General features: G+C 64.0%; 1 protein-coding gene across 1 annotated transcript; it reads left to right on the forward strand.

The window, feature by feature from the left end:
- Positions 1–387: 387 nt before the first annotated feature.
- LMXM_22_1110 (putative dynein heavy chain, cytosolic) lies at positions 388–17,400 on the forward strand (the record flags this gene model as incomplete). The annotated part of the gene is made up of 1 exon (XM_003875516.1): positions 388–17,400. One exon carries the CDS (start codon positions 388–390, stop codon positions 17,398–17,400), a length of 17,013 nt encoding a protein of 5,670 aa, XP_003875565.1.
- Between the last annotated feature and the right edge of the window lie 165 nt (positions 17,401–17,565).

Here is a 17,565-nt window from a genome sequence, read left to right on the forward strand (position 1 = left end):
CCACGGGGCGTGTGCTGGCGCGAGTTCGACTTGTTTTATAGCATTGTGTAGCTGCTTTCTGGCACGCTTTGTGATGGGTGTTATCTGTGCTCTTGTCGGTGTCTGGCGCTGTTGATTGATCCACATCATCCCCCTCCCACCACCACCACCACCACCACCACCCCCTTATTCTTAGGAGTAGGGAAGGCGCACACACACACACACACACTACGCACACCGCGTAGGATACGTAGCGTGCAGGGCAGGGGAGTAATATAGAGAACGAGGTCAAGCACACACGCACACCCTTGAGTCGACCCGGCACCGACGGCGACGTGGAGCTTTTCTTCTCGTTGTGGCCGTGAACGTGTCCCCCTGCCTCGCCCTCGGAGTTGCCCATTGCCCACGATGTTCCCCTTTGATGACGATGTCGTGCAGTTCATTGTGTTGCTCACACAGCATGGCACCGTAGAGAGGGTCCGCGCAGCCATTGCGCAAAGTGCCGATGCCATGAGCTTTGCCTCGCCTCCTGTGTCGCCGGAGGGTGTGATTCACCCGGCCGCCGTGCAGCGACGGAGCATCGGAGCGGACGACCGCGGTGACGATGGCGAAACGGGCGTCGTTTCGAAAAGGGCTCTCCTCGGTGTGCACGTTCCGCTCATCGCGGTCTGCGAGATCGCAGACAACCGTGCGGCCGCTGACGGGTCGCAGATCATCGCAACAGCGGACCCGACGACCTTCTTCCGAAGTGTCTCCTGCATGGAGGACGCCACGACGGAGGAAGCGGTGAGCCTCGGTGCGACTGCGCGCGATGGCACCGGTGCCCGCCGCAGCACAGGAAGTGGTGCGGGTGACGACAGCGTCCCGGGCGCACGACATAAAGCGAAGGCCCTGAGTTGCATCCTTCTCGAGCGACGCGACCTTTACGGCGCCGGAGGCGCCACAGCTGGCGGTGGTGGTGCTCGCACGCTCTCTGTGCGGGACCTATACATCCAGTCCGTGGACCTCCAGCGCCCCCTTGATGCCCTGCAGTCCATCTTGCGCAATATCTACGACCCCATGCTACGCTCTCACAAGACTCAGTCCGCGTTGCGCACGCACGTGCAGGATCTGCTCTCCAGCATCCGGTCGATGCACAACGTGCTGCCGGAAATCGACGTCACCCGCTACGTGCACGAGGACCTCCTGCAGTTGTGCGACGCGAACCCTCTGCTTGATGTGCCGCAGCTTATCGACCGGCTTGGCGAGGTGGCCACGGACCCCAGCTTCATCCGCCGTGTGCTGCAGGTGCGCAACCGGTGCAAAGAGGCCCTCTCGATGGAGCCGCTTCTGTCCGGGAAGCTGGAAGAGGAGGAGCTGGCGAAGGAACTGCAGAGCACCAACAGCAAAGCCATTGGTGCCCCAGCGGTGGGCTCGACGGGCCTGCCAAGTGGTTTGTCGAGTGTTCAGCCGCAACCCAACGTCTCCGCGACGCCTTTGCCAGGCGCAGCTGCCGGCATCGGGTATGACGGCGACGACGGCGACGACAGCGTGCGGGTTGTGCAGGAGCGCATCCTGTACTGGCGATGCGTGCACGCGTGGATGGAGGACGTCCTGAAGCAACTGCGTGGGCGTGAGTGGCGGCTTGTGCACCGACTCCTTGCCCAGCGGGTAGAAACGGACTACGTCGGCGAGTACGTTGGCTACTTGAAGCTGGCGCAGGAGTACATCGCCTTCCTCAGCACGATCCCGGAGAAGCGGCTTGCCAATGTGCAGGACATGAAAGAGCTTAACGACGTGGCGGACGAGATCATCGTAGCGGCGACGCAGCCGACACGATTTGCGGCGCGACTGCAGCTGAGCCTACTCACGTCGCTCGTGTGGCAGATCTCGTCGCGATGGGTCAGCGTGATGGAGACGCAGCAGGTGCTTCGCCTCGACGAAGACCCCGACGCCGCCACAGTCGCAGCGGCCGGTGACGCGAATGGGACTCAGCACAGCGCAGACGTAGCTGCAGCAGTCCATGCTGACCCGTTCGTGCCCCTCCAGACACTGCGCATCGCCATACACTCGCTGCGCACGCTGCAGTCCCGCTATGTGGAGCACAGCACTCAGCTACGGCACCAGATCCGCGCGGTGCGCAACCCTCGCGAGCACGTAGAGCACCCGCGTGTGGAAGCGCTGCTCGCGCGCTGCGTCGCCGTACGGGACCTGATCGAAGAGCACCTCCTCCTCATGCGGCAGCTCGGCGTCGTCTTCTCTACCAAGATGCGCCTGCAGTTTGCCAAGGCCAAGCGTGACACAATGACGCCAATGGGAGCGGCAGCTGCGCAGCAGCAGCAGCCAGGTGAGGAGTACGCGCTGGTGATGCAGGACGCCTTCAACGAGTGTGTGAGTGCCGTGTGCGGGTGGGCTGACGATGCAGAAGACCTGCAGCGGTCAAGCAAGGGCAGCGCCGGCGAATCCGCGGCGTCCTCGGGCAGCCCACATCGCGGGTACAAGCGCTGGAACAATTACCTGTGGCGAACCAGCCCCGCAGCCGTCCAGCGCTTCAGTGCAGCCGTGCAAGAGTACCAACACAAGCGCAGCCAGTGCGATGAGCAGATCGCCCTGGTGGTGAGCCAGCTGCTGAGTAACCAGCAACACGCACATAACGACGGTCGCAGCGGCATGGGTGGCGCGGGGGCGGGGGGGATGGCCTGTGCAGGCGCGGCTATGAGGGGGCCGCAGGCGAGCGCAAACCACGCTGACAATCACGGTCTGCGCCTCTTCCGCACCTTTCAAAGCTTTAAGATGCTGCCTCTCGAGCGGGTGCAGCGGGTCGTGCACAGCTACCAGGACGCCGTTGCGGAAAAGCTCAGCGCCTATGTGAGCTACATCCAAGACTGCTACGTCAACGTACCCCTGACGAAGCAAGAGGTCAGCTACAACATGGCGCGCTTCTCGGTGTCGGCGTTGGTGGCGCAGATCATGTGGGAGCAGCGACTGGCGGAGGCGCTCACGAAGTCTATGATGCGCTTTGACTACGTTAGCGAACATGGATGGCATCAGCTCTTGCACCTACGGAACGTCGAGCACTACTGGCGCCTGAACGCCAGCCTTGCCGAGTTCATCGGCGTCCCACTCAACCTGCTTGCTTGTGATGAGCTGCAGCTTGACTCCGAGGTGCACGGCTGCGCAGTGGCGCTGGCGTGCTTGAGTCTGCACTACACGGAGGAAGCAGGTGAGTGGGAGCAGGATGAACACCTCCGTGTCGCGCAGGACCTCGTGGCCACCCGAGATCCAGGCGCCCTTGCCGTTGCGCGGGATCGCATGCTGATCGGTGGTGCGCCGCGACTGTATAAGGCCACCGCACGCGTCCGTGACATCCGCAGCTCGCGGGATATTATCCAGCAGCGGATCGAGAGCCACATGGCGAGCTGGTTCGAGGAGGTTGATCGACTGATCGGCGGCAGCGGCCTAGATCAGCAGACACTGCTGCTGTCGGGTCCAGTGCTTTGGGCCGTCAACTGCGGGCCCTTCAGCGCGCCGCACAACACAACAGGCGGCGCAGTCACCAATGAAGCAGACTCCGCCGTGATGCGTCTGCAGCCCTCTGGTGGGGCCGGCACGATGACGGGCGGCTTCACGGCCAACACAAACTACTTCAACACCGGTGGCGCCGGAAGCATGCCGCGTGCCAGCAGCTTCAGTCCGTCCTCGTTAGCGCTGCAGCGCGCGCAAGGCCGCAGCGCGTCGCCGTCGGTGCGTCGGAACTCGTTCTTGGTGCCTGTCGGCAACGGTGACAACGAGTCCTTGGCACCGGCGGCGGCGGCGACGTCGGCGGCGAACTGGATGATGGAGGTTGCCTTCCCGTGGAGCTTTCCAACCATCGCTGAGGATCTGCGTTATCTGGAGTCTGCACACCTCACCTCCACCCTGCTCAGTGCCGGCTCTGGAGATCCGGCAGCGACGAACCGGAGCAGTAACAGTGCCGCGGGCACTACGCTATCGCCGTGTGGACGGTGCGCCGCCGTCGCCTCTGGTCTCGCCTTCCTGCGGGACGCTCTGCGTGGGAACGAGTTGCGATCACGCCTGGCGCACACGCTAGTGGAGCTCATTCACGTCTACTACGTCACCGTCAAGGGCGAGGACACTAATCTGGTTCTGCTGGCGACCGATGAGTACCAGGAGGTAAATCGGCTTTTCCAGAAGGGTATCGCGCTGCGCTGGAGCGACGAGGGGCTGCTGAGCTACGTGCAGCAGCTGTCCGACACGATGCAGGCCTTTACGACGACGGTGCAGCAGCTGCGATGCAAGACGGAGCTGGTGTACCGCAAGATTCGCGCCTTCCTCGTACGCGCCTTTCACCCAGAGGCGATCCTGCAGCGAGTCAAGGCACTTCGCCGCATCGTCGACACCCTCGCCCTGCGCTGTGTGCACACGCATCTGTGGACACGGCAAATCCAGCCACTGCTGGAGCAGGCGCTGCTTACGCAGATGAAGTATCTGATGCATTCGTGGACCGAAGACTTCCTGTCCATGCGCGGCGACGTGCGCTTTCTCGAGAAGGGTGCGGAGACGGACGTGTTTCGGCTGACGCCGTTGCGGGTTCGCATGCGGGTGGTGTACAAGGAGGTCCGCCTCGAGTCCTGCTACGGCGCGTGGCGTCAGCACTGGATCGGCGAGCTTAACCGCTTCTTCAGCTGGATCGACGTACTGCCGCGGCTGTACAAGGAGGAGGAGACGCAGGCGGACGTCGTCGGTGTCTCGGCCGCACTCGGCTCTGACATGACGAACACGGCGGGCTGCATCAGTCTGGCGCCTAGTCATCGTGGAAACTCTGTGCCTCCGGCAGCGGCGGGGACGCATGGCAACAGCGGCGCTAACGGCGCTGGCGTCAATGCAGGCATCGGTGGAGCCGGCAACAACGCCCACAACGTCGCCGGTGGCCGCACACCGGACGATGGCTATCAATACCTGCTTCTCCGACTGCCGTCATCTGCGCTGGCAGAGCCGCTGCACGCGATTGAACAGTGTGTGCAGGACGCCATCGACACAGAGAACGAGTGGCGTTATGGGCAGCAGTTTCTGAGCATGGATGTGGCGCTCATGCAGCAGCGCTTTGGGCGCGACCTGCGCCGCTGGAGCCACGCCCTACGCCTCATGCACACAGTGACGTCACGCATCATGGACTACACGCAGCCGAACAAGCTTCTCGGCGGTATTGTGATCCTCGCGCAGGAGGCACAGATTGAACTGGGCCGAAAGCTGGACCAGGTCCGCCAGTACGCCCATGCGAAGTTTAAAGACCTGCTGCAGGGGGAGCAGGAGCGGGCCTTCAGCGTCATCACTCAGGAGCGGACGAAGATTGACGCGCTCGACGTGATCAGCAACGCGAAGGACGCAGCCGCCTTTCTATCGGAGGCACCGCGACTCAAGAGCGAGCTGCAGAAGCTGGACGGCGACATCACGCTCATGGACAACGGCGAGGTGAGTCTGCAGAAGCTCGGCCACGTGTTCCCGGAAAACTGGATGTACGCCACGGCGCTGCGCGAGGAGTACACGTCACTGGCGGAGCTTGTCGACCGCAAGCTGAAGGCGGTCCAGGTGCGCCGGCCCTTCCTGATCGAGGAGGCGAAATCGGCAGCCAACGCCCTCGAGGTCAAGGTTGCGGAGGTGGATGGGCGCTTCCACAACGTGGACACCATTGCCGTCTCCAAGGAGGCCCCTGTGTTGGCGAGGCAGATGGTTTCCGATATCTACGACGAGGCCGTTGCCTTCAGTGCGGAGGCGAAGCAGGTGGCGGCGATCCAGGAGGCGCTCGGGGAGTCGCCGCATGTCTTTGCCTCCTTGCAGAAGCTGCTGGCTGACGTGGCGCGTGTGAAGGATGTGTGGGGCCACGTCGCCTCCGCCTACGTGGAGCTCAACGAGCTCGGCGCGACGCCGTTCTTCGAGATGGTGCCGCGCCGCCTACATGAGCGCCTGCAGCAAATGGATGAGGTAACAGATGCGTACCAGGAGACGATGCAAGGCTACCAGCTTTACCAAAACCTCAAGCAGAAGCTGCGTCGCGTGCTGAGCTACAACCGCCTCATGCAGGATCTCCGCTCCGACGCTATGTCGCCGCTAGAGCGCTCTATGCGGCACTGGACGGCGCTCCAGCACAAGCTGCGCGCGCCGTGGGTGCTCACGAGCCTCACAGTGGCGAACATCTGGGAAAGTGACCCGGGCGCCAACGCAGCCGCTTACAGCGAAGTGATTGAGATGGCTCAAGGCGAGCGTCGCATCGAGGTGCAGCTGCACAACATCAGCAACTACTGGAGCATGTTCGAGTTCAGCGTGGTGGTCTACAAGAAGCAAGTCGCGCTAATACGCGGCTGGGACGAGGTGTTCGAGCGGCTTACCGAGGACCTGAGCACCTTCGGCGGCATGCGCGCGAGCCCGTACTTTGTCTTCCCACAGCTAGTCTCCATGACCAACGACGCAGAGGCAAGACTGGATCGGCTGCGGCAGGTGCTGGAGGTCCTCCTCGAGGTGCAGAAGCGCTGGGTCTACCTTGACGGCATCCTGTCTGAAAACGCGGAGGTCCGCGTGCAGCTGCCGCATGACACCGTCAAGTTCGACCGTACCAGTCGCGAACTGCTGCACATCCTTCCCCGCCCCCGGTCCTCCGGCAACCTGCCAGAGCTACATGTGTCCTTCTTCCTCGAAGATGAGAAGCTGAAGGCGACGCTGGAGCGACTCCTCTCACAGCTGGCGGCCGTGCAGCGAGCGCTGACGAGCTACCTCGACACACAGCGCAGCCGCTTCCCTCGCTTCTTCTTCGCCGGCGACGACGACCTGCTCGAAATCATGGGCAACAGCAAGAACCCACTCTTCCTCAACAAGCACCTGAAGAAGATGTTCACCGCCTTGGCATCGCTGCAGCTGGACGGAAACGTAAAAGATGCCACGACGCGGCTGCGCGGCTTCTCAAGTGCCGAGGGCGAGGAGGTGTCTTTCCAGCCGGGTCCCATCTCGTACGGGCAGCGGCCGATCCACGAGTGGCTCGGTGAGGCGGAGCAGGGCATGGTCTACACCCTCCGTGAAGCCACGCTGCGCGCGTACAACGAGCTTGTCAGCACGAAAGATGCGTCGCCGTACGCCTTGCTGTGGTCGATGGATTGGATGCGGCAGAAGCCAACGCAGGTGGTGTGTCTGGCGCTACAGCTCTTGTGGACGCGGGAGCAGGAGAGTCTCTTGACTGGTGCGCACGGCGGCGGTCCTGGTGCCGGTGCCGCGGATGCCCGGCGCACGTCTCGGGCCCCGTCGTCAAACCTGTCGGTGGTGACAACTAGCATGGACGACCTGCTGGCTCGCTTGGCTGGCAACGTGCTGAGGAACGCCGTTGCTCCGAGCTCGCGCCGCCAGTGCGAGCAGCTGATCACTATAGCCGTGTACCAGCGCGACGTCTCTCGCACCCTAGCTGCTCGCAAGGTGGCGTCGCGCGACGACTTCAGCTGGCTCAGCGTTCTGCGCCTGTACGTGGTCCCCACACACCACCAGCAGCAGCACAGCGGCAAGAGCATGAGTAACCTGAGCAACACCGGCCTCGCCCGCAGCACGAACGTGAGTGGATTCGTGCTCAGTGAGTACCGGTCAGCCGAGACGCTGGAGTGCCGCATGGCGGATGCGTCCGTGCTTCACGGCTTCGAGTACATCGGCGCGTATGAGCGCCTGGTGCAGACCCCGCTCACAGACAAGTGCTATCTGACCCTCATGCAAGCGCTGCACACCCGCCTCGGCGGCTCGCCGGTCGGCCCGGCCGGCACAGGCAAGACGGAGACGGTGAAAGCGCTCGGCATGCAGCTCGGCCGCCACGTCCTCGTTTTCAACTGTGATGACACCTTCGACTACCAAGCCGTTAGCCGAATCTTCCTCGGCTTGTGCCAGGTCGGTGCGTGGGGCTGCTTCGACGAGTTCAATCGCCTCGAGGAACGCATCCTCTCCGCGCTGTCGCTGCAGATCCAAGTCATTCAGCAGTCTCTGCGTGCGCAGCAGCGGGAGGTGCAGCTGAACCACCGTGTCATCCCGCTGCACTCGAACGTGGCCATCTTCATCACCATGAATCCCGGCTACGCCGGTCGCTCGAAGCTGCCAGGCAACCTGAAGCAGCTCTTCCGCACCGTAACAATGACCATCCCTGACCGCGAGACCATTGCAGAGGTGTTGTTGTTCGCACAGGGCTTCACCACGGCCGAGGCGCTCTCACAAAAGGTTGTCCCGCTCTTCCGGCTGTGCGAGGACCAGTTCACACGGCAGGCGCACTACGACTTCGGCCTGCGTGCTTTAAAGTCCGTCCTTGTTGCCGCAGGTGACCGCAAGCGGCAGGTGGCGGTGGCGTCGCGCGGAAACCGCAGCTGTCACAACGCTGCTGGCGGCGCGGGTGCGGACGCGGTGCAGGAAACGGAGCGAACACTACTGCTGGAGAGCATCATCGCGACCGTTGCCCCCAAGCTGGTCGCGCAGGACGCGGCGTTGTTCTACCCACTGCTGCACGACTTCTTCCCTGACTGCTCCCTGCCGGCGCTGCCGATGGACGAGCTGCGCGAGGCTGTGGAGTGCGTGTGCGCGGAAAGCGGCCTCTCCCCTGCTGCAGGGTGGATGGAGAAGGTGCTGCAGCTTTACCACACAAAGATGGCGCGACACGGTGTCATGATTGTGGGCCCCAGCGGCACAGGTAAGACGACGGCGTGGAAGGTGCTGATGGCGGCCATGGTGCGCCTCGAGCGGGCGCTGCAGATGCACGCATACGTCATCTCCCCGAAAGTCCTTAGCAAGGGCGAACTCTTCGGCACCCTCGACGTGACGACGCGCGAGTGGCGCGATGGCGTCTTTACAAGTATCCTGCGCAAGATCATCGACGCAGAGGAACAGCAGCAGATTCCAGATGACTTGGCGCTGGCGGGGAACGACGACACTGACCACCAAGTCGTGGCAGCGCCGTCGGTGGCCGTCGACAACAAAACGCGCGCTTCGCAGAAGCGGAACGCCACTCGTGACGGCGACGCCAGTGCACTGGGGGCCCAAGACTCGGAGGCGCGGAAGGAGCACTGGATCATCTTCGATGGCGACGTGGACCCAGAGTGGGTGGAAAACCTCAACTCTGTGCTGGATGACAACCGGCTGCTTACGCTGCCCAACGGTGAGCGGCTTCCGCTGCCGCGCTCTGTGCACATCATCTTCGAAGTGCAAGACCTGCTGTACGCGACGCCAGCCACCGTGTCGCGCTGCGGCATGCTGTGGTTCAGCGAGGGCGTGGTGCCGCTCTCAGGGGTGCTGGCGCACGCGTATCACCAGCTGCAGGAACACCCGATCGTCGACGCGCGTGGTCGCCACCTACACTGGGGCACCGACCACATGATCGGCGTCACCGGGGCGCAGAGCCCATTCTACGCGGAATGCCTTGTGACTGGTGAATACGGCAAGGTGTACCACGAGTTCGTCCTGTCGAGCACCAGGGCCAGCGTGGAGGAAGGGATGGCTGGCAGTCTGCCGCGGCATCATGGCCGCACCAGCTCCGGCGACGAGGGCATCACCGCCTTTGCGACGCCGAGGCGCAGCAGTCACCCGTGCAAAGACGCGACCCCGCAGAAAGACAACTCCGCCGACCTCGACATGGGCGACACCCTCTGCGGCACGGCGGGTTATGGGAACCACACCATGTTCATGAGCACCAGCGGCGGTGGCGCCAGCACGCTCCGCCGCAGCCACCCTGATGCGGAGCGCATCCAGGAGCTCATGGTCAACTCGTGGGCGGCGGCCTTCGAGAAGGACGGCGCCGTGGTGCGCGGGCTGCAGCTGATGAAGTCGGCGGCGTTCCGCGACGTGTGCGTGATGATGCCAAGCGACCTACAGCGCATCCAGAGCATGGTCGCGTTTCTGGTCCAGGGCGTATGGCGCACCTTCGAAACTGAACAGCAAAACAACGGTGGCGTCTTCAGCGACGCCGTCGTGAAGAAGATCGCGATGCAGATGCTCTCCTACGCGATCTTCTGGGGTTTGGCCTCCGCCATGAGCCTGGAGAACCGCATGAAGCTGGCGCAGCAGCTAGGGCTGCGGCCGACGGTCGACGGCGTTGCACAGTCGATGGTGGAGGTAGAGGTGTGCTACCGCACGGGCGAGTGGCGGCTGATCCGCAACCGTGTCAAGGAGATTTCGCTCCTGGCGGAGCAGGTCGGTGCGAACGACACCGTCATAACCACTGTGGACACGTGCCGGCACGAGGACGTGCTGAGCGCGTGGCTCGGCGCCGGTCGCTCCGCCATTCTGTGCGGGCCGCCGGGCTCTGGCAAGACCATGTCAATCACTGCGGTGCTGAGCAGCCTGCCCGAGTACGAGGTGGTGTTCCTGAACTTCTCGAGCGGCACGACGGTGAAGACGATTATGAAGGCGCTGGAGCAGCACTGCCGTGTGCAGGATACCGCGCGCGGCCTCGTGATGGCGCCGACATCCGGCAAGCAGCTCCTCCTCTTCTGCGATGAGGTGAACCTGCCGGCGCTGGACCGCTACGGCACGCAGGTCGTCGTGCAGCTGCTGCGGCAGCTCATCGAGCGCAATGGCTTTTACCGCGCGCGTGACAACACCTGGATCACTGTCGAGGGCGTGCAGGTCGTCGGTGCCTGCAACCCGCCAACCGACCCTGGCCGTGTGCCGCTCAGCGCACGCTTCCTGCGTTGGGCGCCGGTGCTCCTCGTCGACTTTCCATCTCCAGAGTCGCTCAAGACGATCTACGAAACCTACTGTCGCGCCATTCTGGCGTGGAACGAACGCCTCAGCGGCCAAGTTGCCACCCGCTTGGCGCAGGCGATGGTGAAGATGTACCGCGTCTCGCAAGCCAAGTTCACGCCGATACAGCAGCCTCACTATCTCTATTCGCCCCGCGAGCTGTCGCGCTGGTCGAGGGCGCTGTACGAGGGCATCCTCACCTGGGACGACGCGGCGCGGCGCCGGCTCAGTGTCAGCCAGCTTGTGCGCCTCGCCGTGCATGAAGGGCTGCGCGTGTTCGCCGACCGCCTCGTCACGGCCGAGGAGCGGGCATGGACCGACACGGCCATGGTGAAGGCGTTTCGCGAGTTTTTCACCGACGTCGACGATCACGCGTTCCATCAGCCGCTGCTCTACTCCACGCTGCTCTCGCGCAGCTACACGGACAGCCCACGCGAGGAGCTGCGGGCGTACGTGCAGAAGAAGCTCACAGCGTTCAACGAGGAGGAGTCGCTGGGTAACTTGGTCATCTACGACGCGATGATCGACCACGTCGTGCGCATCGACCGCGTCCTGCGCCAGCCCCTGGGCCACCTGCTCATCGCCGGCTCCTCTGGTGTCGGGAAGACGGCCTTGACGAAGCTGGTGGCGTGGATGCGCGGCTTCTCGATCTTTGCGCTGATGTTGCACCGCGGGTACGACTTGGACGACTTCGAACACGACCTCCGCGGGGTGCTGCGCCGCGCCGGGTGCAAGCGGGAGCGCATCTGCTTCCTATTCGATGAATCTGACATCCTGCAGCCGAGCTTTCTCGAGTACATGAACGCCCTGCTGGCCTCGGGTGAAGTGCCCGGCCTTTTCGATGGCGACGAGTGGTCGAAACTCATGCAGGACGTTCGCGATGCAGTCCTGGCGAGCCAGAGCTACTATGCCACATCACGTGGTGCCGGTGCCGGCGCTGGTGCGGCAGGAAGGGCAGGCGGAAGCGCCGGTGATGGTGGCGAGGCAGGCCGCGACAGGGACTCGCCAGCACTCCGAGGAGGCGGCTGCAAGGGTCTGGACAGCAACGACAACGGTGGCAGCGTCACCGGTAGCCGGCGCGCCTCTGTGGTGACTGGCGTCGGCGTCGCGGCGAGCGCGGCGGCGGACGACTTGGTCGACGTGCACAACGAAGCGGAGCTGTACCATTGGTTCCTGACGAACGTGCGCGAGAACCTGCACGTTGTGCTCACAATCAACCCCTCCTCAGGTGAGCTCACGTCGCGCACGGTGGCGAGTCCGGCGCTGGTGAACCGATGCACCATCGACTGGTTCGGCGACTGGGACACAACGACGCTGCACCAGGTGTGCCACGAGCGGATTCGCCATCTCGCGCTGCTGCCCGCCTGCCACGGCGTCTTCGCAACCGAGGTGGAGGTGAAGGAGGCGGTCGTGGAGAGCCTGTGCGCCATTCACGTCGCCACACAGCACATCAACCAAGCTCTGCGCGTGCGACACGCCAATCAGGGCACCTTCGTCACGCCACGTCACTTTACGGACTGCGTTTCGCACTTTGCGACCATCTTCCAGGAAAAGCAGAGGGTCTCCAGTGATGCACTGGTGCACCTGCGCAGCGGCCTGAAGAAGCTCGAGTTGACGGCGCAGGAGGTGGCGGCGCAGCGGGCAACGCTGCAGGACAACGAGGCTGAGATCGAGGCGAGCAGCCGACGAGCGCAGGCGATGCTAGAACGCATCGTCAGCGAGACCGACGTCGCGAAGCGTGAGAAGGCAGCAGCGCAAGACTTAGAGCGTCAGCTACAAGATGAACATGCGCAGATCTCTGAGGACGCGCTGCGCCTGTCCATCGAACTCGCGGAGGCGGAGCCGGCGCTGCGGGAGGCTGATGCGGCGCTCAGCAGGGTAAAGCCGGAGTACCTGCGCGAGATCCGCGCATACGCGACGCCGCCGCCGATGGTGAAGCGCACGCTCGAGGCTGTTGGAGCGCTGATGGGTGAGAGGAACTGTGAGGACTGGGATTCGCTGAAGAACTGCATCCGCCGCGACGACTTTTTGGCCAGCGTGCGCAACTTCCGCCCTGACGACATCACCGAGCCGGCCCGCGAGCGCGTGCGGGGTATGATGCGGGACAGCAAGTTCACCGTCGAGGCGGCGTACCGTGCCTCGAAGGCGGCCGGGCCGCTCATGCAGTGGGTGTTCTTTCAGGTGAAGTACTCCGCCATTTACCAGCGTGTGGCGCCGGTGCGGTCGAAGATCGAGAAGCTGATCAAAGCACGTGACGTGAAACTGAAAGGTTTGGAGGTGGCGCAGGAGGAGGTGCGTCAGAAGGAGAACTCCTTGCAACAGCTCATGGGCGAGTACCAGAACGCCACTGCCCAAATAGCAGAGCTGAAGCAGCGCATTACCGCCGTCTCAGCCAAGTGCAACCGTGCGCAGACGATCCTGCGGCAGCTGCTGGACGAGCGCGACCGGTGGGAGGAAGAGGTGCACAGCTTTGACTCGGAGGCACGCACAACGCTGGGCGACTGTGTCGTGTCCGCTGTCTTCCTCGCATACACCGGCTTCTACGACGAGCACACGCGCGAGCGTGTCTTGATGCCACGCTGGATGGCGTGTCTGCAACGCGCCACCATCCCCGTCCGCAAGGACCTAAGCGTGACGGAGTACCTCTCTCCCGCCACGCAGCAGTTGGCATGGGAGGAGGCTGGGCTGCCCAAGGACCGCCTGAACATCGACAACGCCGTCATCATGCACCGCTCCCAGCGGTACGTATTGCTCATCGACCCGACCGACCTGGCTGCGCACTTTGTACTCCGCTACTATGGAGCCCAGAAGATCACGAAGACCTCGTTCAGCCGGCCGGGCTATGTGAAGCAGCTCGAGATGGCGGTGCGGTTCGGCTACCCGATCCTTATGGAGGACGCCGAGCACCTCGACCCCGCCGTGGCGCCGCTGTTGAATGGCGAGGTACGCTGCCACGGCACACGTCACATCACCCGCATCGGCCCGCACGAGGTGGACCTGGCGCCGTCGTTCCATCTCTTCCTGCACACACGTAACCCGAACTTCCAGCCGCCACCAGACCTGGCTGGGCAGGTGTGCATGGTGAACTTCACCGTCACACTATCCTCACTGCAGTCGCAGTGCTTGCATTACACCCTTCTCCACGAGCGCCCCGATGTGGATGCGAAGCGCTCGAAGCTCCTCAAGGCCCAGGGCGAATATCAGCTTCGGCTACGCGTGTTGGAGGAGAAGCTGCTCACCCGCATCGCCGAAGCGGAGGGCAGCCTGCTGGACAACAACGCCCTCATCGAGAGCCTGACGGAGTTGAAGGAGGAGGCCACCTGCATCGCAGGCGACATCGCCGACAGCGAGAACTCGATGCGTGAGATTCGGGGCGTGGAGGACATGTACCGCCCCATCGCAACGGTGGTCGCACAGGCGCACTTTGCGCTGCAGCGCTTCGAGGCGCTCAGCCCGTATTACTGCTACGACGTTCGCTTCGTTCTGCGCGTTTTGGACGACGCGCTGCAGGCGCTGCCGGCGACAAGCACGCCAGCAGCGGATGGAGGGCTTCGTCTGCAGCAGCTCACCTACGGGGTCTTTGTTCTGCTGCACCGACGCGTGGTACGGGGCATGTTTCACGAGGACCATCTCGTGTGGGCGTTGCGTCTGGCGCAGCTAAGGAGTGCGATGAGCGCGACGGGCGCCAAGTCGGCGTCTGCCGCGCCAGCGGCGGCGTCCGTGATGGCGCTCCCCACCAGCAGCATCGGCGGCTCCGCTGTGATGCCGGAGGAGTGGGAGTGGGTCCTGTCGTGCCTGCGTGCCGCGGGTAGCGGTGCTGGGGCTGCAGGCGCCGGCGCCGGCCTCCCATCGGCAGCGGTATCCCGCACGGTGACGACCGACTCCTTCGAAGGTGGTGGTGCCAGCAGCCCCATAACAGCAGCGACGACGGCGACGAGTCTTCCCCCGGTGGTGCGGCAGGCCTGCCCAGCCTTGGGGCTGCAAAGCTGCCAAGCTCTCGCCTTCCTGCTCGCGAAGCCCGCCTTCAACGAGGTTCGCGAGACGCTGACGACGCGGGCGCCGGCGTGGGAAGCGGTGCTCACGTCTGCCACGCCAGTAGCCACCAGCGAGTCCGCCCTGCCATCGGAGTGCTTTCCTCCCGGCGCCAGTCGCGTGCGCCGGCTTTTATTGCTGGCTCTCGTACTGCTCAACACGCGCCGTGACGCCTTCATCGAGGCGGTGCGCCAGCTCTTGGCGTCGTACTTCTCACCAAAGGAAATGGGCACAGCCGCCGCGGCTGGCGCTGACAGTGCTGCCGCCCTCTTCACGGACGATTTCTTCGCGCCACAGACGAACGATCTCGCCGACGGCATCATGGCTGAGCTCTCCGCCGCGACGCCGCTGCTGATGGTGACCGACACCATGTTCGATCCCGCCCTGCGCGTGGAGGAGCTGGCTCAGCGCACGGACACGACTCTCAACATCGTGGCGATGGGCAGCATGGAGAGCATTGTGAACGCGGACGCCTACCTGGCGGAGGCGACGAAGTTGGGGGGCTGGGTGTTGCTGAAGAACGTTCACTTGGCGCGCGGCTACATGGACAAGCTCGAGAAGCAGCTGCACTTCCAGCGGAGCGAGGGTCAGCTGCACAAGGAGTTCCGTCTGTTTCTCACGGCTGAGCTGGACAGAAGCGCGGCAAAGTCCTCCACGACAGCCACAGCGGCAGAGGCCTCATCTAAGGTGCTCCCCATCAATCTCATAGAGGCCTCCGTGGTCGTGGTCTACGAGGCTCCGCCAGGCATGCAGTCATCTCTCCTGCAAACCTACGGTGAGTATCCCGCGGTCGGGGCGGCAGCCCTCGACGGCACCGGGGCATCCTCGGTCGTTCCAAGCGCTGGGGCCGCCGCCGCGAGCAGCAACACCTCCCTTCAGCGCCTCTACCTGGCCGCAGCATGGCTGCACTCCGTCATCGCCGAACGCATCCTCTACAAGCCCCTCGGCTGGAGCGAGGCGTACGAGTACACGGAGGTGGAGTATCAGCGTGTCGTACAAGCGGTGCAGGCATGGAGCTCGGCCGCACCAGCAGCAGCAGCAGCAGCGACAGCGTCGAGCAGCAATGCCGGCACACTAAAGGTCTCCTGGGACGCCCTGCACACCATCGTCGCAACTACCGTCTACGGCGGCAAAGTGAGCAACATCTTCGACCAGCACCTCCTCAACGTCTTCTGCCGCCGGGTGCTTCGTCCAGAGATGCTGCAAGACGCCGCTCAGTTCGTCTCTGAGGCGGCGGCTGCCGGCGCGCCACCGCCACCCATTCGCGGACGCTCGCGCGCGGAGCTGCTTCAGTGGATTCACGCGCTTCCCGGCGGCAGCAGCCATCCGGCATGGTTGGCGCTGCCGATCGGCGCGGACCGCATGACGCGCGCGCGCAGCGCCATCGAAGTGGTGGAACGCCTGTCCCTCGTGCAGAGTACCCTGGATGACGAGCTCACATTCACCGACATCGACAGCGACGCACGGGCCGCGGCAGGCGGCACGGGTTCCACGTCGCTCAAGAGCGACGCGCTCCGGGCTACACGGTGGGCAGCCAAGGTGCAGTCCTACTGCGCTGCCTGGTACCCCATCCTGCGCGATGCGCTGAGAAAACTGGAGAAGCACCCCTTTGTCCTACAAGCCGTCGCGCTGCATGAGCAGGAGACTGTTGAGCGTGCCAGCGCCGCCGACGTCAGTGCAGCTAATGAAGGGAGAGTGAACCTCAGCGGGGCCAGTCATCCCGGTGGTGTGGCGGCGCCGCTTGTGCTTGCGATGCAGCGAGAGGTGGTGGCTGCGGTGGAGCTCGTGCGGCACCTTCTCACGTGCGTGCGCGAGCTACGCGAGGTGGTGATGGAGGAGCGGACGCCAAGCTCCGTGCACCGCAGCCTCGTGGAGGAGCTTATGAAAGACCATGTCCCAGACGTGTGGGCCGCGCACCTACGTGGAGTTCATGGCTCGGCTGCCCATTCCCTGTTCGTCGGTCTCTGGATCGCCGACGTGCAACAGCGTGTCGAACATCTTCTTGAGCTGGCAACGGCCGCGCACGGCGGGCAGCTGGCGAAGACGCCGGTGCGTCTCGGCGCACTCTTCTCTCCTGGCGCGTTCTTGACCGCCTTCAAGCAGCACTGTGCGCGGGCGGAGCAGGTGCCTCTAGAGCAGCTGGTGCCGCAGGTTGAGGTGGCCGCAGCCACCGCTGTCAGCGCAGGAGGGGCGCTCCGCACGGCATCCTCCGCCTTGTCGACCACGGGTATCCCTGCTGCGCCCGCAACCGCGGCAGCCAGCCTTGCGCCGCGGCGGGAGAATGAGATGGTCTTCACCGGGCTTACACTGCACTCGGCACAGGTAGGTGTTGCTGGCAAGTGCACGCTGAGCAGCGCCACGGTCAGCGGTGGTGCTGCTCCCGCGCTCTCTTCCGCCGTCGTGCTGCGCTGGAGGTGGGTAAGGAGCACCGACAGCATCGCCACGACAACGGCATTGACAGCGCGCCTCGAACGGCAGACGGAGCAGCAGCAGAGCATCCTCCTTCCCTTCTACACAACGGAGAACCGTGAGGCACTGTTGGAGGTGCTGGAGCTGCCCAAGGCCCCGAATAGTGGCATCGCCAGCGGTGACAGCGATGCCGGCGTCCATGCGTGGTACGAGCGGGGTGTGTGTGTAGCCGCGTGGTCGGCATCTGAGTAGAGCGCCATGGCGGCCATGTCGGGTGGACGGCAAACGTCTTAGTCGGCGTTGGTGTGAGTGCGTGTGCGCCTCAGCCCCGCGCTGGCAACGTCGAGTTGGATGCGACAATGAAAAAGAAGGGGGGTAAGCACGCCGGCAAAATACTTACATCTTGTGGAACAGGAC

Source organism: Leishmania mexicana, chromosome 22, assembly GCF_000234665.1.
Source record: "Leishmania mexicana MHOM/GT/2001/U1103 complete genome, chromosome 22".
Taxonomy (NCBI): Eukaryota; Euglenozoa; class Kinetoplastea; order Trypanosomatida; family Trypanosomatidae; genus Leishmania; species Leishmania mexicana.